General features: G+C 50.5%; 1 protein-coding gene across 1 annotated transcript; it reads right to left on the bottom strand.

The window, feature by feature from the left end:
* Positions 1 to 245: 245 nt before the first annotated feature.
* LOC106995552 (SH3 domain and tetratricopeptide repeat-containing protein 1-like) lies at positions 246 to 19,996 on the bottom strand. Its single transcript, XM_077942761.1, has 8 exons — positions 19,960 to 19,996; positions 11,578 to 11,757; positions 10,009 to 10,189; positions 8,694 to 8,844; positions 5,384 to 5,506; positions 4,521 to 4,677; positions 3,361 to 3,557; positions 246 to 632 (listed from the first exon to the last, which is right to left on the bottom strand). Exons 1-7 carry the CDS (start codon positions 19,994 to 19,996, stop codon positions 3,454 to 3,456), a joined length of 933 nt encoding a protein of 310 aa, XP_077798887.1. The 3' UTR covers positions 246 to 632; positions 3,361 to 3,453.
* Between the last annotated feature and the right edge of the window lie 1,512 nt (positions 19,997 to 21,508).

Here is a 21,508-nt window from a genome sequence, read left to right as displayed (position 1 = left end):
CAAGGCCGGCACGAGACCTACAGCAGAAGCTCTGAGCAGGGAGGGCAGGGAGCTGCCCAGAGAGTTCCACCACCATCTCCCCTCTGGCCACCGAGGAAACCGAGGCTCATGGTGACCTGGCCCAGGTCTGTTGGACTCATGGTCCTTCTCATCCCCAAGATCAGAGGGCTGCCACCAGGGAAGGAGCTGGCCCCTAGACACAGCCCAGGAAGCACACAGGGAAGGATGCCCTGGGGACTTCGGTAGGTTATTGCAAAGAAAAATTTATTGCTATTTGAACCCTGCTTTCATGCCCCATTTCCCAGAAAATGAGCCACGGGAGACACCAGGAGAGGGAGGAGACTGTCCTCCTTGCACAAAACCCACACCCTCGGATGCTGTCCTCAGCGAGGGTGGCTGGGGGCCAACCAGGGGGCCCACCCGCAGAGTGGCAGAGGAGGCAGGTTGACCCTGCGGACGTTGAGCTCTGTGGCGAAGGTCCTGGCCTTCTGGTAGAAGAGGAGCGACTTCTCACGGTCCAGGAGGAAGTTGTGGGAGACGGTGGCCGGCCGCGTGTAGATCTTCAGCTGTGCCTTCTTGTTGCCCAGGTCCACGGCGGCTGCCAGTGCCAGCTGGTAGTACTCAAACGGGTCCTGAAGGGGACAGGTCATGCTCAGCAAAAAGGGGACTCGGAGCCCCAGAGGCCGTTGCTGTCTCCAGGTCATTCCACGTGTCCAGCCAATGCTGGCTCACCCCATGAGCCCCGAAACCTGTTACACTGCTGTGGTCTCAGCTGCAGGAAGTGGGGAAGACCCTGACACCCCTGGAAGCCTTCCTGACTGCCCCTACGCCCCACTCACCCCAACCGTCCTGCCCCAGTGCCACCCTCTCCGCAGGCAGTGGCTGCTTTCCCCATGGGCTGAGGTCAGGGCAGATCCTGCCTGCTCTGAGAGTTCCATGCAGGACCCGTGGCTCCGAGCCACAGCAGGGGCACAGCGTTGAGTGACCCAGGCTCCCCTCTGGCCCCTGTCCATGCTGACCATTTCCAGGCCCTCCACGGGACAGGCCAGGTACAAAACCATCTCACAGGTGTCCTCTCTGGCAATGTTCCCTGAAATATTGACGGAGTGTGACTCCCCAGACATCCACTCCCATTTTCAATGCATCTTTGGCCCAAACTCACCATCCCTGGGTTGGGATGCCGCCTCCCAGACCTCCTCCTTCACCCTCCCATCCCCCACCCGGCTTCTCCCCAGGCGCCTCCTCCACATGGGGGTCACCCAAGGAACCTCTCTGAGACCCATGCCTGGCCTGTCCCTCTTTACCATCTCAAGATGGCTCCCAGGGTCAAGGACAAAGTCCAAGATGCAGCAAGTCCATTCCCCCACTGCCCCGCCCCACACACGGAGCAGGGGCGTGAGAAGGCCCCGAGTCACCGCCACTGCTCATCCAATGCCCCCGGCCCAGCCGAACACTGGACTCTGTGCTGGGTGCGTGGCTGAGCCTAACGTCCTTGCTCCCAGTCTGAGGGACCTGGGAGTAAACACTGACCACACAGGGTGGCCCAGGCTGTGGCAGAGGGAAGCCCAGGAGCCTGTGGGGGGCCCAGGAGGCCCCAGACTCAGCCGGGGGTGGAAGGCAAAGGCTTCCTGAAGGGCTGGGGGCATCCCAACTAAACAGGAAGGAGCCAGCCAATGCATATGTCTCTGCGTGTGCCTGTGCGTTTATGTGCCTGTGTGCATGCCTGTGTGTGCGTGTGTGCGCGTGCCTGTGTGTGCGCGTGCTGTGTGTGCGTGTGCCTGTGCCCGTGTGCATTTGCGTGTGCATTTCCATGTACCTGTAGTGTGTGCAACAGCTAGTGAGTGGCAGGCTGAGCCAGGACACACCTAATCTTCCCTATTCCAGGGCTCACTCTCACGTGTACACTAAAGGGGACCCAATTTTAGAGGCAATCGGCAAAGATGCCCATTTACCCCTGCCTCTCTGCCAGCCTTCCAGGCCCCATGCAGCCTGGCGTTTTCTCCTACTCCTCTGGGCCCTGGGTCCAGAGCCTCCTATACAAGGAGGAGGGTGTAGCCTTGGAAAGACAGCCGCCCTTGGGGAATTCCAAGGGGGCCTCCCTGTGGGAAGCTGGCCTGCGCTGACAGCATAGTCACGATGAGGCCCAGAGGGCTGTGCATGGGAAGGAGGTGAAGGAGGCCTCTGCCCCTCAACCCCAACCGTGGACTTTGGCCTCTCAGGTACTACTTGGCCCTTTCCTTCCTCCTGGGCAGGCGGAGTGGGCGGCAGGCTTGACCAAGAGAGATAAAGGCCCGTCTCCCTGGGTCCCAGGCGAGCCCCTGAGCGGTGAGTAGCGTCCCTCTGGGTCTGACACTTGGAACCTCCCTGTCTGGCTGGGACTTGGGAGGCCACAGGGACCACTTCTGACCACCAGGTGTCGCCAGCACTGGGCGGGGGCCTCCCGGGCAGCCCCAGGCCTGCGGTGGGGGATACGGGGCGGGGTCTTAGGGCTGCCCCAGCTCCTCATGTTGTTCTAAGGACCCCAAGATCTCGGTCCCTGGACTGGAGTGCCCTGGCCCCTCAGCCCATAAGGAGCACTGATGCGGTGCCGGTGCGATGCTGAGGAGGGGCGGTGCCTGCTGGGTGGAGACACGCCAGGTCTGAGTCTGACAGTCCCAGCTCTCCACCCCTGCAGGGCTGGGGGCAGAGGGAGCACAGCACCTCCGCTCCAGACAGACCCAACCCAGCAAGGCCTCAGCCTGGCTGGCTGGGGCCCCGCCCCACTGCACCTGCCCTGAGCTCGGGTTTCCCTGTCTGTGAACCCGATGGTAAGACACTGGTCCCACCCCACCCTTCCTGGGTGATGTGAAGGTTCAAGGTGTCTCGGGACTCCAGGAAGGAGTTGCTCAGTGCAGGCTGGCACCCTGGGCAGGCTTCCTAGAGGAGGCACCAGGATTTGGGTTGGATCTTGCAATGTGGATTCAATGTGAGGATGATGCCATCTTCCAAAATGTCCTTCTCCCGACCCTGTTTTCTTTGTTAAATGCAACTTGACACTTGACTGTCAAGACTCAGCTTTGGTGTCACCTCCTCCAGGAGGGTCCCCCTGACTACAATCCCCCTTCTTCACCCAGAGGCCACCATTGCCCACTCATGTGTCAGCCTCCCTGGCTGACACTGAGTTCTTGAGGGTGGGGCCTGGCCAGCTTGGGAGCTGGGTTGTATCTGCTAACATTGCTGGTTGCTCCAGCCACGTGCAGAGCTCCAGGGAGGCCACTGGGCCATTCCTAAGGAAGGCTGGAACCCAGGCCTCTGGGTCTGGGTAGAGATCCCACTCCAAGGGGGCCGGGAACACCCCGAGCCCTGCCCATCCCCACCCACCTTCAGGTCATAGAAGATGATGTCACTGAGCACCAGATACACCTTCACGTAATAGAGGGTCTGCTCGTCGAACTCCAGTGGCGAGTTGCAGAGCTACAGGGCCTTGAGGTAGAAGTGCTCCGCCAGCTTGCCCTGGCCCAGCTGATGGTGCAGGGTGGCCAGGCGGTGGTAGGCCACGTGCTCGTTCAGCCGGTCCCCTGGGGTGCAGGCCAAAGGGGCAGGTGTGAGGACGCGGCTCCCTGGGGCAGGGAGGGCACAGGCCCATCAGGAGCAGGTATGCAGACCCCAGGCAGCACACCCGGCTTGCCTCCAGGCACCTGCGGTCGCCTGGGCAGCTCTGGCCAGTCCCTTCCAGGTTCCCAGACTCACTTTCCCATCTGCAAAGCAGAACTAATAAGGCCTGCCCCTGTCTACTGTGAGGCTTTGGCAAAGTCGGACTTGGATGGCCCAGCTCTGTGCCTACACATAGCCACCTGCCTTGGCTCACTGGTTTTAACCAGGGGAGCCCAAAAGCCATGCAGTCCAGGTGCTCCTGGGCACGCCGGCTCCAGGCAACCCACAGATGTGACATCCGACTCCTCCTGCGTGTGTCACAATCACAGCCCCCTACTTTGGGGAGTCAGCTGCACACCTACTGTGTACTGGGCCACGGGGCACAAGGTGCTGGGGCATGCGGCCTGCCTAGGGTTCCCTGTCTCTGGAGGGGGACAGATGACCCTGGCACAGCACCAGGGGATGCCCAGCCTTAAGGGGCAGACTGCTGGAAGGGGAACTGGGATTTTATCAGCCAGAGAGCCGTGTGATTGATGAGGTTGGGAAGGGCACAAGAGAAAGGGAATGTGCCACTCAGCCTGGCACATACAGGGACCAACGAGATGCCTGGCATGTCTGGAAGGCAGAGGACACACTGGGCGGCCCTTGTGGTCAGCAGCGGGAACAGGCAGAGGAAACAGAGCTCAGTCTGGCAGGGAGCTCTGCACTGCGTGAGAGACCTCGGGCTGTGCCCCACAGCCAGACAGGGAAGCCAGTTGGGCAGATCTGCCTGCCTGGACAGGAGACCAGGAAAATCCAGCAGCTGTTTCAGCTCCTGCCCTGCAGACCTGGAGGCTGGGCTCTGGCAAAGTGTGGGTCCTGGCAGGGTGGGGGCTCAGGGGACTTACCCAGAGTGATGCTGAGTGCTAGGGCCATGTAGGCAAACTCCAAGCCATCCTGGGGCTTCTCCAGTGTGGCCAGGAGTGCCACCAGCTTTTTGCACAGCTGTAGCAGCAGCTCCGCCTTGCAGTTGCCCGTAGTCACTGCCAGGGCCAGGACCCGGTCCTACCACACAAGCAGGTGGGGTCAGGTTTCCTGCAGCACCCACCTTGCCCAGCGCCCTCCTCAGAGCTCAAACATGTGCTTGGAGCTTCCCACGCCCCAGCTACCCCTGCACCTCCACACAGCTCTGTGCTCTGGGATAACACACAGTTCAGACACCCAAGTTGGGGGCTGAAGAGTCACCTGAGGCCCATCCAGCTACACCCAGCAGCCTCAGACCAGCCTTTCCCACCTGGACACCAGGGGTCTGACTGGGGGGAGCCAGCACTCCTCTCTGCTCTAAAAACACCACATTTATCTGTGCCCAGGGCTGAGCCACACCGTGAGCTCAGAGGAAGGGAGAAGCCGTCCCACTTCGGGGTGCAAGCAGACCTGGGCCTCCCACTGACATGCTGTGTGTCCTTTGACATGTCCCTGTGCCTCTCTGAGCCTCAGTTTCCTCATCTGGAAGATGGGGACAGAACTTCCAGCTCATGGTTGCTTGAGATCATCAGGTACAAGGGTAGAGCCATTGTCACATCCAGGCCCCAAACGTTTGTCCCGGGCAGGGGCATGGTCAATATCATTCCCGGTGAGACCACTTGGAAACTAAGCATGTGCATGGGTGGCCCTGCCTCCAGGTGGGAGGCCTCTGCCCTGCCACACCTGTGCCTCAGCCCTCCAGGTGCCCCCCTGAGGCCCACCCACATCAGCCCACAGGCCAGCTCACCCGGTAGAAGGACATGGCTTTCTCCCGCTCCCAGGCCCCATTGAAGAAGATGTTTCCAGCTGCCTCAAACAGCTCCAGCCCCAGGTTGGGGTCGCCTGTGTACAGGACCACATTCTGTGCCACCTGAAAGGAGACAGAAGTTCCGTCAAGACCCAAATCTGGCGAGGTGGCCACGCCCACCTTTGCAAGCCTCCTTCCTCTCACACACTACAGGTACACCTGAGCATTTTGCAGACCCTGTGCATTAGGGCTGCCCCCACCACTGGCATGAGGACAATGAACTGATGCACCTGAGTGCCAGGAGGTGACTGAACAGCTGCAGCCCAGGAGCCCGACACCTGTGAATCCTACCACCAGGGCTAGGCCTAGCCCACTTCCCCTGCACTCAAACCAGTCTCCGTGGCCCCAGACTGCTGGGAGCCCATCCCCTGCCTCCTTTCTGGGTTGCCACATCCCTGCCACATCAACAGTGTTTGTGGGTGGGCCTGGTCCCCTCTTGGCCATGAGCTCTTGATCCCTCTCCTCAGCTCAAGGAGGTATATAGCAGGTGCTCAATCATGAAAGCTTCACCAGGCTCGTGGGCTTCACAATTTGTTCCAGATCACACTGTGTTTGGGAAAGCCTCTGAAAACAGCCACTATGATAGATTCATTTTGTCAGGAGATGTGCCACGTGTCGCTTGGAGCAAGTTCTTCTGTGTGTTAACTGAGTGGTCACATTATTTGAGCATGTGCTGTACACCAGCAGGTGGTGGGCACTGTGAGGGGCCGCGCCTCTGCCCTCAGGGAGAAGATGCTGGCCACTGGGGGAGGATGTGCAGGAACCAGTTGGAGGGAGGGAAAAGGCACACAACAGGTGCTCAGCAGTGGCTTAGGAATGAGTGGATGGATGGATGAATGGATGAGGAGATGTAGACACATGGATGGATGGATGGGTGTGTGGATAGATTAATTTTGGGATGGATGGACGGATGAATGGATGGATGGACGGACGGGTGGGTGGATGGATGGATGGATGGATGGATGGGTGGCTGGGTGGAATGATGTGTGTATGTCTGCATGTATTTATGGGTGGGTAGATAATGCATGGATGGGTGGAGAGTAGATGATGTATGTGCATATTGATGGCTAGATGGTGGATAGACGAATGTATGGATAAACCAGTGGACAGATAGATGAATGGAGGGATGGATTAATAGGTAGATTAGTGGGTGGATGGATGAATGATGGATGGATGGATGGATGAATGGGTGGATGGATGATGGATGGATGGAAGGACGAACAGGTGGATGGATGGATGATGGATGATGGAAGCATGGATGGATAATGGAAGCATGGTTGGATGATGGATGGATGGATGAATGGATAAATGGATATGTGGATGGATGATGGATGGATGGAAGGATAAACAGGTGAATGGATGGATGAATGAAGGATGAATGGACGGATGGATGGATGAACAGGTGAATGGATGGATAGACGGGTGAATGGATGGATAAAAGGATGGAAGAATGATGGATGGATGAATGGACAGATGATGGACACATGGATGAATGGACAGATAGACAGATGATGGATGGATGGATGATGGATAGACGGATGGATGGATGATGGATGGATGGAAGGATGAACAGATGAATGGATGGATGATGGAAGGATGGATGGATGAATGGATAAATGGATAGATGGATGAATGATGGATGGATGGAAGGATGAACAGGAGGTGAGTGTGATGGATGGATGAATGACGGATGGATGAATGGTGGATGGATGGAAGGATGAACAGGTGGATGGATGGAAGGATGAACTGTTGGACGGATGGAAGGATGAACAGGTGGATGGATGAAAGGATGAACAGGTCGATGGATGGAAGGATGGAAGGATGAACAGGTGAATGGATGGTTGGTGGAAGGATGAATGGACGGATGGATGGATCAACAGGTGAATGGATGGATAGACGGGTGAATGGATGGATGATGAATGGATGGATGATAAAAGGATGGATGATAAAAGGATGGATGATAAAAGGATGGATGGATGAATGGACAGATGGATGGATGATGGCTGGATGGATGATGGATGGATGAATGGATAAATGGATGGATGGATGGATGATGGATGGATGGATGGAAGAATGAACAGATGAATGGATGGATGATGGAAGGATGGATGATGGAAAGATGGATGGATGATAGGAGGATGGATGGATGAATGAATGGATAAACGGATGGATGGAAGGATGAACAGGAGGTGAGTGTGATGGATGATAGAAGGATAGATGGATGATAGATGGATGGATGGATTTATCAATGAGTGGATAAATGGATGGAGGGATGAATGATGGATGATGGAAGGATGGATGGATGAATGGACGAACAGGTGGATGGATGGTGGCTGAATGAAGGGATGATAAAAAATGGATGAATGATGGATGGACGGATGGACGGATGGATGGATGGATGGATGGATGGATGGATGGATGAATGGAAGGATGAACAGGTGAATGGAAGGATGAACAGGTGAATGGAAGGATGAACAGGTGAATGGATGGATGCTAAAGGAAGGATGGATGGATGGATGGAAGGATGAGCAGGCGAGTCGATGAATGATGGAAGGATGGATGGATAACGGATGGATGGATGATGGATGAATGGATGGATGGAAGAATGAACAGGTGAATGGATGATGGATGGATGATAGATGGATGGATGGATGATGGATGAACGGATGGATGGAAGAATGAACAGGTGAATGGATGATGGAAGGATGGAAAAATGGATGGAGGGATGGATGGATAGGTGAATGGACGGATCATGGATGGATGGAAGATGGTTGGATGGATAATGGAAAGATGGATGGAAGGATGGACGAACAGGTGAATGGATGGACGAAGAGGTGAACAGAAGAATGATGGATGGATGGATGGATGGATAAAAGGATGAACAGTTGGATGGATAATGGAAAGATAGATGGAAGGATGGATGGATGGACAAACAGGTGAATGGATGCACAAATAGGTGAATGGGTGGATGGACAGGTGAATGGATGGATGATAAAAGGATGGATGGATGATAGATGGATGGATGGATGGAGGGATGGATGATGGATGGATAGATGGATGGATGTTTGGAAAGACGAACAGGTGAATGGATGGATGATGGAAGGATGGATGGATGGATGGATGGATGGATGGATGGATGATGGATAGATGGATGGAAGGATGAGCAGGTAAATAGATGATGGAAGGATGAATGGATGGGTGGATGGAGAGTGAACAGCACAGGGGTCCTCCTGCATCCCTTGCCACTCACCTGGATGTACAGGTCCACCAGCTCGCTCTGCCGCAGGATGTAATAGATCTTCCCTGCTTGCAGCCAGGCATGCGCCTCCTTCTCTTCCTTCTGAAGGTCAATGAAAATCCCCAGACTTCCTTTGGTGTAGTCCAGAGCGGACCTGCAGGCCCTGGAATCAGACACAGGTGTCAGAACAAGGGCTCTCATCCTCCTGGAACCAGTCTGCCTCCTCCCGTGGGTCTGGTGACAGATGAATCTGGAATGTGCGGACTGGGAACGGCCCTCTTGTGTGTGCAGTGTTCTGCTCTTCCCAGGCTGCTGGGAGGGCCAGGGTGAACACACATGGCATGGAAAAGATGAGGGACATCCTTCAGAGGGAATCGAGCATCATGCTGCCCTGTGGCAGGAGGAGTGTGCTAGTCCATCTCCCCTGCCTCCCAGACATGGCCTGTGTCTTCTCCAGACGCACCAGGAGCCGTTAGTGTTCAGGGGCTATCTGGGCCGATGGTTCTCAAGGTGTGCAGGTATCACAGTCACCCGGAGGCCAGTCCTTATAGCTTGCTGGCCCTGCCCCCAGAGCTTCCGGCTCCACAGGCCTAGAACTCCCACTTGCCACAAGCTCCTAGGTGACATGGATGCTGTTCTACTGGTCCAGGGACTACACTTTGAGAAGCATGGCTCTAGCACACTGGCCCATTTTCCTTCTGTGAACCTGAGACCAAGACTGGAGGCAGTCTCCCGGGTCCCCATGGAATCTGGCTCCTTCCCTGCTCTCTCAGTAAGTCTGACACTCGAGGGGGTGTGACTGCAGCAATGTCACTGGGCCCTGTGGGTGGGGTGGCCAGGGCCATGGTTACCCCACCAGGTCAGGATGCTTGGGGGAAGCCGAGTAGGCCACATATGGGACGTGAGACCTTGAAACCCTGCCACAGGGAAGCAGGTGACACAACTGGCTCTGTCTTCTGTGGGAGAGAAGCCACAGGTGGCTGCTGTGGTCACATTTAAGGGGACAGATGAAGGCCAGGAGTGAAGATTCGGGGCAGGCAGAGGTCAGAGGACAAAAGCCACCATAGCAGGAAGAACAGCCCAGAGTGCACGTACTGCCTCTGCTGGGGTTGAGATGACCTTTGACCCAACAAGGGACGCTCAAGCTGGGACTCACGGGCCAGCAGCAGCCCTGGGACGACCCCAGGCCCACCAGCTCAAAACATCTGATGCCAAGGAACCAAATGATCAAAAGGAGAGGGGCTGCTGGGGTCCTGGGCCAGCTTCCCTGTGCCCCCCTCCCTGCCCTGCCCGCCCCCACCTCCACCACTGCAAAACCAGCCCTTACCGCTTGGTGCCCAGGGACAGGTAGAGTTGACTGATGGTCTCCAGGAGCTGCCCTTCCAGCACCTTGTCGGCCACCTTGTGGGCCAGGGAGAGCTGGAGCTCATGGTAGATGACACACTGGGCCTCGCTGGGCATGACAGTGCTATAGAAGTAGAACAGCCAGTGAACGGCCCGCAACTGGCCTGGGCAGAAGACAAAATGGAAGACGTTAGTCTCCCAGCATCGAAGCGAGGCTGGCTCGGCTCTGAGGCCCCTGCACCGTGCTTGCCTCTTTCACGCCTCTGTGAGCCTGGGCCCCATAGGCGGGGAGACTGAGCGCAGACAGGACATGCACCCGTGCCAGGGCAGACGCCGAGCACACAGTCACATGGGCACACCTTGGTGCAGAGGCTCACGGTAGAGGCCGGCCTTCTTTACAACTCCCAGGGCCGAGGTCCTGGCCAGGCTCGGCCCCTGCACCAGGCCATCTATTTCTGCTTCACAAAGCCCCTCTGGCCAGGACCAGGGCCACCTTCAGCCTAAGCTGATGAGGCCAGGGGCACAAGTAGACCCTGTCGCAGATGGAACCCTGAGAGAGCAAAGCCAAGCGTCATGTCTGCCACACACGGCATCATGTTGGGGGAATGGGGTTCAAAGCCGGGCCATGGCGTTCCCATACATGTTTCTCTCATGCAACCAGACTCCCAAACCACACGCTCACTGGCCTCTCCCAAAGCCAGGGTGCTGGGAACGGTGGAAAGTTTCTGATTTTCTAATGCCAGAAACATTCCGGAGATTAACACAGGAAACCAGGTACGCCGAATGGACATCTGTTACACACGCCACCCAACAACAGCTGAATACACAGTCCTCTCAAGCACCCACGTTTGCGGAGGTCACACAGCAGGAGAACAACAGAGGGAAGCATCATCAGGCTTCGAATATGTTTGAACCAGAGATGGCAAATAGGCTGCAGCCAACTGAAAACACCAGAGATTCATGGTGGCCACCTGAGGGGTCGTGCTCTTAAAAAACAAAAATTAAAATTAAAAATTAAAAAATTAAAAAAGGAAGGGGTCAAGAATCCATCAGGTCTGACTGAGATGTGTATCAGTGACTAACACCCCGTATGGCAAAAGTACTCCGGTGCGCTTTGGGTACTCACAGCTTCAGCAGTATTCAAAGGCGTGTGCTTCCCTAAGACTAAGCCATGGGAATACCCCCCTCCCCCCCCCAGCAACACTGCCAGGAGAAACGTCTCACATGGATTTGGCTAGAAATACAGTTGTCTTTAACAAATTAACACTGAATACATCCTGACTTATTAGAGCCTGCGAGAATGACATTCTCATTGATAACAGTTATCACTATAATCTCCAAACATCTGCAATCCTGCAAGGAGGAACTGACAGCGCAGGCCACGTGTCCAGACTGCTTCCCAGACTGCCTGTTAGAGAATAAAAGAAATGAAACCCCCCTAAGAATGTCTTCACTCACATTTAGCCCGTTGTTCCTTTGTGTGCATCTCTGTGCTAAAATGGCCATTCTTCCCCACAGCCTGAAGTCATACACTAAAATAAATGAGACTCACATGAAGCCAGAAACGTGCAGATGCCAAGGAAACCAACACAAACGAAATGGGCTGGAGAGTGTGGCCAGGAGGATGGTACTTCCCAGGAAGCAATTACTTCATCTCTGCCCATGAAGCAGGCAGCTGTCACTGTCCCCCAGGCCCATGCCAGCCACTCGAAGTAGGTTCTAACCAAACTACCTCCAACAATCAATGTAAATACACCACACAATTGGCTTCTGAAAGGACACCTTGTAACCAACAAGAAACTGTAAGCACAACTTTGACAAACTGTGCAAATAAAATCCTTGGGAAGGGATCAACACTGCCACATTTTGACTCAAATACTGTTTCGTGGTAGCACTGCAATAATTCACTGAAACAAAAGAATGAATGAGGAACATTATATAAATGAATATAAAAGAATGAATGAAGAATGAACATTATATAAATGAATGTTTATATAGGAATCAGAGGAAGCATGACTAATCATTTAAAGAAATAGGTCAAGAAACTGCTAGGTTCAGATGATACCGTGAGACACTGTCAGGGCCTTAGGCAAATTCACTTCTCTTGGTCCTGTTTCTAGGTTCATCAAAAACCAGCTTTGGACTAGGGAATCTGTTGCTTTCCAATGCCTTCCTTCTGCGATTCCAGCCCAGATTTTAGGACTGCTCTCCCACTTGGTATATGAAAGCATTTTCTATGTATAATAGCAAGAGTACATTTCTGTGTTGAATGCGGTTTGGGACCTACTCTATGAGGCAGAATATCATGTAATTTTAAGCATGACGACAAGGCGCACTCTAGGTAAGAATAACACATAAGACATGGCCATACACCTGCGCGTGCCTGGCAGGGAGATGGGGAAGTCTCATTTAATGAAGCCGGGGTGCCTGTTGCACCTTAACATCCTCAGTCCACATCAAGTTCACAACGTCCTTCTGACATCCAACCACAGGTATCACATACTTTTCCACACTTTCCACCCAAGATTAAAATATGCAGAGCACCGTGATAAAGACGCCTCCATCCCCAGCATGTGGGCTCTCATTCTGTAGAATTACATACTTTCGGGGCAAAATGGTGACCATGTTGTAGCGGCAAGCAAGACTGGGCTCCGTGGGGACAGCAGGCCCTGCAGCAGCCACCACTCCTGTCGCCACAGTCTGATGCAGCTGCAGAGAAGCTGTGGCTGAGGCCATTCACTTTGTGAGAGAACCGCACAGGAGGGAAAAGCTAGGGAAGGTAGGGAAGAGGGCAATGTCAGGCTTCTGAGCCCAAGCCAAGCCATCGCATCCTCTGTGACTTGCACGTATATGCCCAGATGGCCTGAAGTAACTGAAGAATCACAAAAGAAGTGCAAATGCCCTGTCCCACCTTAACTGATGACATTCCACCACAAAAGAAGTGAAAATGGCCGGTTCTAGCCTTAAGTGATGATATTATCTTGTGAAATTCCTTTTCCTGGCTCATCCTGGCCCAAAAAGCTCCCCCACTGAGCACCTTGTGACCCCCACTCCTGCCCACCAGAAAACAACCCCCCTTTGACTGTAATTTTCCTTTACCTACCCAAATCCTATAAAATGGACCCACCCTTATCTCCCTTCACTGACTCTCTTTTAGGACACAGCCCGCCTGCACCCAGGTGATTAAAATGCTTTATTGCTCACACAAAGCCTGTTTGGTGGTCTCTTCACACGGACGCACATGACACGCAGGTGCAGAGCCAGGGAAGGCTCTGTGATGAGAACAGAAAGGAATGCACCTCCCTGTACACACGCTCGGATTTTATGACAATGTGCGCAGGAGGCTGAACTGGATGCCTGAGAACATTCCTCCAAGTTCCTTTGCTGATTTTCTAAATATTGGTGTAAAATCTGAACTCAGAAAGTTTTTTTAAATCGCTTCAATCAACATCTTTGTCTGGTGCTCAGCATCATGTCTACATGATCATCTAGAAAACCAACTTCATTTCTAAGGCTCACGTCCTCCTACAAAGTCCCAGGGATTTTACAAGGGAATGCACCTCTCATTCGCATCAAGAACACACATAACTACCATTAAAGAAATGCTTAATTTGCTTACACAATTTTTTAAACACCCAGATTTGAAATACAATAGAGAAGACAACTTTTGATAGCTCTGCTTTGCAACAGGGAACTGCAGGTAGAGAAAATAACCTGCCATGATTTCTAACCAGTCAACCACCTGTCTTCCCTGGCTGCAGTAGGAGCAATCTTTCTGAGCTCAGGATGAAAAAGAACCCAGCTGGTTAAGGGACAGATAATCATCAGTTCTCAGCAGGCCTCCCGGGTCCCAAATCCCCATGTGATACGCGGAAGTAAAAAGCTATCAATGACCAAGCATCTGAACGCTTATCCCACCTCCCCATCTGCTTCTCCTGCCATGCAAATATAAAATTAATAAGCCTGGTATTAGAGAACAGAGTTGGTGCTGCATCTGTCTTCCTAAAATTACGGATAATTACCAGCCCACAATGGCTTCTAATCAGATTTGAGTGATCCCTTAGACAGGAAGCTAAAGTGCCTCAGCCCTAAACTGAGAAGAAAACTGAAACTGGAATGTTCTAGGTTTGATTTTTTCCCCCTTGTTCTAAAGTTGCTGTTCCCAAATCTCCTTCTACTGTCTTGTTTATAAAATGTATGAGAAACAAGGAAATTTAAAGACATAATAGAAATGGCCACTTTTTCTAGGTACAAGCTTTGTGAACATGATTTTCAGCTGCTGGGCTTTTTCTCCACAAACTGTGAGCCTGGAGTACATTTTCTCCCTCGTGGTTACACATTCAGAGTCAGGGAAAGTGGCTTTAGCAATAAAGAGGGGAGTGCAGTGAGAAGTGACCGGGCACTGAGAAGGGCAGACAGGGACTCCACCTCAGTGGCCTGCAGCACTCCTGGGCCTCGGCCTTCACTTTTCTATCTGTACAAGGGATCTAAAGGCCCGTGATTCTAGAACACGACAGCTCTTCATACATACATAAGCAAACATCACACGCCTATGTGAAAGCTGTGACACTTGGCTGATTTCCTGAAGAAGTTGTCTTGTATCATTTCTACTCAAGTACTCCACCTCCTTCCAGACAAGTATCTGAGGATGATGGGCTATCCCACAGCAATGTGTGTAACCTCTCCTGCTTACGATCCCCGTTCACATAGCATTTTCCAAAAGCATTTGCTGTGAAGTGACAGAAGAAAGAAGAAGAAGGTTCTTTCAGCTCATTCATTCATTCATTCATTCATTCAACAAATATTGACTATCTACGTGCCAGGCACTGGTGATTTACCAGGGAACATATAGTTTTGTAGGTAGAGACAGACAACCAAAAAGCATGTTCAAGAGTGATCAATGCAGTAGAGGAAATACACCAGGAAGCAGGAAGAACAATACCCCAACCACCCTACACTGGGGTGATGCTAGCGTTACAAAATGGAAACAGCAGCCGGGCGCGGTGGCTCACACCTGTAATCTCAACTCTTTGGGAGACTGAGGCAGGTGGATCACCTGAGTTCAGGAGTTCAAGATCAGCCTGACCAATGCGGCGAAACTGTCTCTACTAAAAACATAAAAATTAGCTGGACGTGGTGGCACACACCTGTAATCCCAGTTACTCAGGAAGCTGAGGCACAAGAATCACTTGAACCTGGGAGGCAGAGGTTGGAGCGAGCCGAGGTCGCGCCACTGCACTCCAGCCTGGGTGACAGAGCAAGACTCTGTCTCAAGAAAAGTAAAAATAAAAATAGAATGTAAACAGAGAATAAGATACCAAAAGAAAGAACATGAACGATTAATTGTAACAAAAGCCTTTGTAAGCTGATACTTTCCTTCCTGGATCCTTGTCCCTTACAAATGGAAAAACACGGCGGGTAGGGGTAGCATCAAATTGATGGTGATGTTTTAAGATGGCTTTGGGTTGCAGATGTCTGACAGCCATACTCATGTACTTCAAGGAGAAAGCTCTAGCTCTATAAGCCATCTGGGCAATGGTTTAATGTCTTTTTTTTTTTTTTTCCAGAGAGTTTTTAAAATACAGGAAAACGTGTGTGTTTATTTGGCTGCTCTGTGCCCGCACACGTGCAAACTGTGCTAACAGGTTTTTCCATGTTTTCCTGAATTTGCCAGCTTGCCATAAACAGGCTTCCATGTCTTAATTGTCTATAAGTAGCACAAACACCCCAAAATGCAAATCAAGACAAGCTGTCCCTTCAACTGCTGCTGCCATGATGACAGCGAGCGACAACTGGCCAAATCAATACATGGAGACTGAAGCTGTCCGGCAGACAGCACAGGGTCCACTGCTTTTCCCATAGCATTTAAAGAAACAAGCAGAAACGGCTCTCCACACAGGACAGACACGTCCTTTGTCCTTTGAATAAATGCTGCCAATGCCCAAAATACTTTCTCCATCACACTATCTATATAGAATTCAAGTTCCTTCCAATACCATAAGTAACGCCAGTGATAGACTATGTTTAGCCATAATGACCCATTAGCATTCTTTTTCCTCTAAAATGTTGAAATAATAACATTGAGTGTGCACTCACGAGGTGCCAGGCTCTGAGTTTGATCTCGCTGAGTTCTCATTGAAATCCAGTAAGATCAGTACCATATTCTCTCATTTTTCATAGATGAGGAAACTGAGGCATAGAAAGGCTAAGTAAGTTGTCCATGGTCACAGGTTATTTAGGAACTTTTCTCCAAACTTTCAAAAGTTAACTACTGCCACTAATACAAATGAGTTTCTGTTTGTTTGTTTGTTTTGGTTTCTTTTTTTTGAGACAGGGTCTTGCTCTGACCAGGCTGGAGTGCAGTGGCGTGATGATGTTTCACTGCAGCCTCGACTTCCCGGGCTCAAGTGATTCTCGCACCTCAGCCTCTCCAGTAGCTGGGATTACAGGCATGAGCCACCACATCTGCCTAATTTTTTAATTTTTATTTTTTGTAGGGATGGGGTTTCACCATGTTGCCCAGACTGGTTCCGAACTCTGGGCTCAAGAGATCCTCCCAGGTCGGCCTCCCAAAGTGCTGGGATTACAGGTGTAAGCCACTGTGCACAGCCCTACAAATGCGACTTGTACAAAGTCAAAGCAGTGAGCAGGAAGAGAACAGAAACTTCAGTGAGTCTCCTGGCTGTTGCAACACCATATCCCTCCTCCATACCGTAATGTGTCTACACCCACCAAGCTCCTAGACGTTGAAGGCAGGCCAGCTCAGAGACGAAACAGCAGTCAAGAAAGAGAAGATGCAGACATGCGTCTTGATTTCAGCTCGAGCGTGCATCTCTCCCCTGCAGCTGCACAGGCAGAAACCAGGGGCCGTGAGTCTGAGGCAGTGTGTTTGGTTCCTGGCAGGTAATCTTTTGGGAGACCATCCCATACAATTAGTGTTACACTTCTCAAAAAGGAAGTGTGACTTGTATAGAAAAATCGATTCCATTTGGGAGAAAGGTCTAATAAAACCCCAAAGGGTAATACAACAACAAATTAAATTCATCTGTCCAAACTGAAATTCCAAAGCCCTCTGGGCACACGGCTGCTTTTCTGAGCTAAAATTCAGCTCCAGCTGAGAAACAGGTCAACTTTCCTAAAAAGATTTCTTTTTCACATACCTTCAATTAAAATTCCTTTCCCTCACTTGTCATTTTCCAGATTTAATGGCTCTGTTGGCCTTCCTCTTATTTAGACCATGAGCACTGACTTCATGTCTGCTACGGCTGGGACTCTAAGGGAGGCACCCTAGGGAACACAGATGACCGCAGCACAGCGACACCCTCAAGAAGCACACATGGGGAAGGCAAGATGATACCATCGCAGCCTTCACACACAAACGAACTTGGCATCCATACCCCGTCCCATTTCTAGAAAACAACGATGCTGAGTCAGTAACATTTACCGAACAGCCTGCAGTGTGGCACAATGGGGCTTCATGCGGGGAAGAGCACCTTCAGAAGGGGGCATGCAAGCAACGTGGAGGCAGGAGACACCCCCACGCACAAAGGCCAGCCCGGGGGCCTGCAGAAATGCCCATGCATCTGGGAGGACGGAGAGAGGACAAGATACTTAAATGCTCCAAAATGAATAGAAGCCTCCAAAGAACCTCCCCCAAAATGGGGCAGGAATTTACAAAAGACCAAACCGAGCATGCGCAGTTACCTGAGCAGCGCGCCACCAGAGCGAGCTATCCAGGAAGAAACAGGGTCACTAGAAGCCTGAGCCTCTACTCCCAGCTCTGCAACTCATTCACCCTATGACCTTGGTGAAGGCTCTTAGCTTCTGTGAGCCACAAGAGAATCACGGGAAAACAGAAGATATGAAAACTGCTCTGCCTTTTTCACAGAACTGCGAGGGAATAAAATCAGATAATGGATTTTAAAATTCTCTGTGAATTACGAAGCAAAATACAAACGCATGAAATCATTCTTACCATTAACAACAGCACTGTCAAATTAAGAGCAGAGTTAAGACCACAGCATTTTCCACCCCCCCGACTCCTGAGAGAAATAGTGAGTCCAGCCGATGTATTTGGGCAACCCCAGTATCTAGGCTTTGAGAGCCTCAAACAGCTCATGAACTCTGACAGTATCGCTCCAGCCCAGTGCTCACTAAGTTCTCCAAGACAGCCAACTGACAGAAAATACTATAGATTTTTCAGCTGGGCTTGAAGCCCTCCAAGCTCACAGCACAGCTCAACAATGAAGAGTTTTCTGCCACTAGGCTCAAAAGCTGGCATTTGTAGATTCCCATAGAAAGAACATTCAAGGCCAGGCGTGGCGGCTTATGCCTGTAATTCCAGCAATTTGGGAAGCCGAGGCAGGAGGATCACCTGAGCTCAGAAGTTCAAGAACAGCCTGGCCAATATGGCGAAGCCCCATCTGTACTAAAAATACAAAAATTAGCCGGGCATGCTGGCAGGCACCTGTAATCCCAGCTACTTGGGAGGCTGAGGCAGGAAAATAGCTTGAACTCAGGAGGCTGAGGTTGCAGTGAGCTGAGATCATGCCACTGCACTCCAGCCTGGGTGACAAGAGCAAAACTCCATCTCAAAGAAAAAAAAAAAAAAGAAAGAGCATTCTTTTTTGCTGATGTTAAATTTCCTGTGCTAAACACAGAGAAATCATGCAACGCTGAAATCCTGAAAAACATATCATAAAAAGCATTTAGTGACTGAAAAGGTATTCAGTATAACCTGTAACAGTGAGTTCCCCTCCTCTTTCCAGCCAGATCCACTAACGCTGTGACCCTTAACAATGCTTTCCCTAACACAGAGGAAAATTAATAGGACCTCTTACCCCTCTCAGCTGACAGCTAAACCACTGCTTCTCCCTGGGCTCACTAAAGATGACCTTTACCCAAAACCAGGCAGCAACGACCCTGTAGATGTTGACTAACAATTTCAAAATTCCCATATTCTTTGTCCACTCCTAAGGAAGATGAACTAAAGCCAGGTGTCTCCAAGTCAGAACTAACAGAGGCCTTAAACATCAGATGGCCCATCCCCTTCTTTGACAACTGGGGGATCTAAAGCTGAGCTTATGGAAGAAAACAGCCTGTTTAGTAACAAAGCGAAAACCAAAGCCTAGTCACCTAACCTCTGGTCCAGAAGTCCTGTGACAATCCAGCACACATAAAGGATGAGTCTCCCTAACCAGAAACTCTGAAATCCACAACTTTTTCAGTGCCGACGTGATGCTCAACGAAATGTTCATTGGAGCAGCTCAGATTCTGGATTTTTGAATTCAGGATGCTCAACCAGCAAGTATAATACAAATATTCAAAAATCCAAAAATGTAAAAAAATCTGAGACACTTCTGGTTCCAAGCAGTTTGGATGAGGGATATTCAACCCGCATTTTTTTTTTTTCCTCTAATGAAGGAAATTAAAAATGAGGCCCGAGCAAAGTCATTCAATCCATACTAAAGTCATTCAATAGTTTAATTAGTACCCATTTAAAGTTAAGTGCTACCCGCAGATATTTAAAAGGATGAAAACATACATGCCTATAATCCCAGAACTTTGGAAGGCCGAGGCGGGAGGATCACCTGATGTCAGGAGTTCAAGACCAGCCCGGCCAGCATGGTGAAACTCCATCTCTACTAAAAATGCAAAAATTAGCCAGGCGTGGTGGCACACACCTGTTATCGCAGCTACTCGGAAGGCTGAGGCACGAGAATCACTTGAACCTGGGGGGAGCACGTTGCAGTGAGCTGAGATCACACCACTGTACTCCAGCCTGGACCACAGAGCAAGACTCTGTCTCAAAAAAAAAAAAAAAAAAAAAAAATTAATTTAAATTGTGTTTTCACATGGAGCCCATGTTCCCAGAACACAAGCCCTGCTCTATGCTCCAAGGGCACACAGGGTGCCCCTTTATCTTAATACTCACCATATTCCATGGCAGGCATTGGCATGTGTCTGTCCATCGCACTAGACTTCCTGTGCATGAGGCAGGGATCATATATTATTACCTTTCTGTCCCCAATGTCTGGCCTAGAAGACACTCAGTAAATGATTCCTGAACTAAGTCAGATACTAAGACATTTTAAACTTGTATTAACAAAATTGATTCAATAAGTCTGCCAATGCAGCGTTCATACCACACAGCTGAAATCTCAACCTGCGGATTTATCTTGTGTTCTGCTAGATTATCACCTATTAACATTCAGGAGGCACCTAGTATGTGCTGGACATTACTAATTGCTGGGGACCTAGCACTGACAAAACAACATTCCTTGTTCAAAGAGAAGTTCTAGTATAAAGAGGAATAGGAGGAACAGGCTAGATTGATGAGAGAGCTAAGAAAAGGACAGGGTGCCATGGGAAGCACCTGGTCTTGTCTGGATGGTACACAGTTAACGAAGTCTGAGTGCTTCATATAGCATAAGATCATCTCCTCCAAAGAAGCTAATGAAGCTTTGATTCCCCAGTACCAGAAGTCACCAGAAAGGTGCCCACAGCCACATGCTTAGTGTACGAAGTGAAACCTAACAAACAAACAAAGCTCCAACTTCCAGAGGCAACGGTCCAATTATGAAATCCTCTGGCTACGTTCAATTGAAATTCAAGGTATTCAAGAGGCCAATATTTAAGTGATAAATTAACCCAACCACTTAAAACTAAAGTAGTCTTTGGTTCAAGGGGTAAGGGTATACTACCTTTTACAAATTTATTAGCTCTTAATATTTACATTTAAATATGATGAAGATGGTGTAATAATAACTTTACTGAGTAGTTACTATGTGTTAGGCACCAAACTAAGCACTTTACACACACATTTGCACGATCCTGTGAGATGATAATGACCCCTTGTCATCCCATTTCATAGATGAAAGTCAGGTTTATATAAGCTTAAAAACTTGCCCCAAATGACACAGCTAGTTAGCAAAACCCAGGCAGCCTGACTCCATAGGCCTTGTTTAAAGAAGTAATATTTATAAACTGTCCAGCACAGCTGTGGTACAAACGAGAGTTCAATAAATGCCTAAAGGGTACTTCATACCCAAAATCGTTTCCCGCCAATCAAACTAGACTTACTCTGGTTCTGCACAACCAACTGTCAAATTATTGTTCCATGAAGAAAAGGTGGAATGGCTAGAGATCAGAATAGAGTGAATAACTGGTAAATATACTTGATGACAGGTAGTAACAGGATGTGGCATTTAGGCTATTTCCACATTTGTTTGCATAACACTTTTTCACAGTTCTAAAGCACAAGAACCATTCTAAGCTGGTGAAAGCATAAGGCATGTCTATGATCCATGAGTCCAATTCACTGTGGATCAGTGGATCTCAACCTTTATGGTATATCAGAACCACCTGGGGATTTTTAACAGCACTATAGCTGCGCAGACTCCATTCCTGCAGATTCTATTTCAACTGGTCTGGAGTAAGCACGCATGTTTTTTTCACAGCCCCCCAGATGCAGCTAGGTTTGC

Source organism: Macaca mulatta, chromosome 8, assembly GCF_049350105.2.
Source record: "Macaca mulatta isolate MMU2019108-1 chromosome 8, T2T-MMU8v2.0, whole genome shotgun sequence".
Taxonomy (NCBI): Eukaryota; Metazoa; Chordata; class Mammalia; order Primates; family Cercopithecidae; genus Macaca; species Macaca mulatta.
This window is presented reverse-complemented; position numbering and strand designations above follow the sequence as displayed.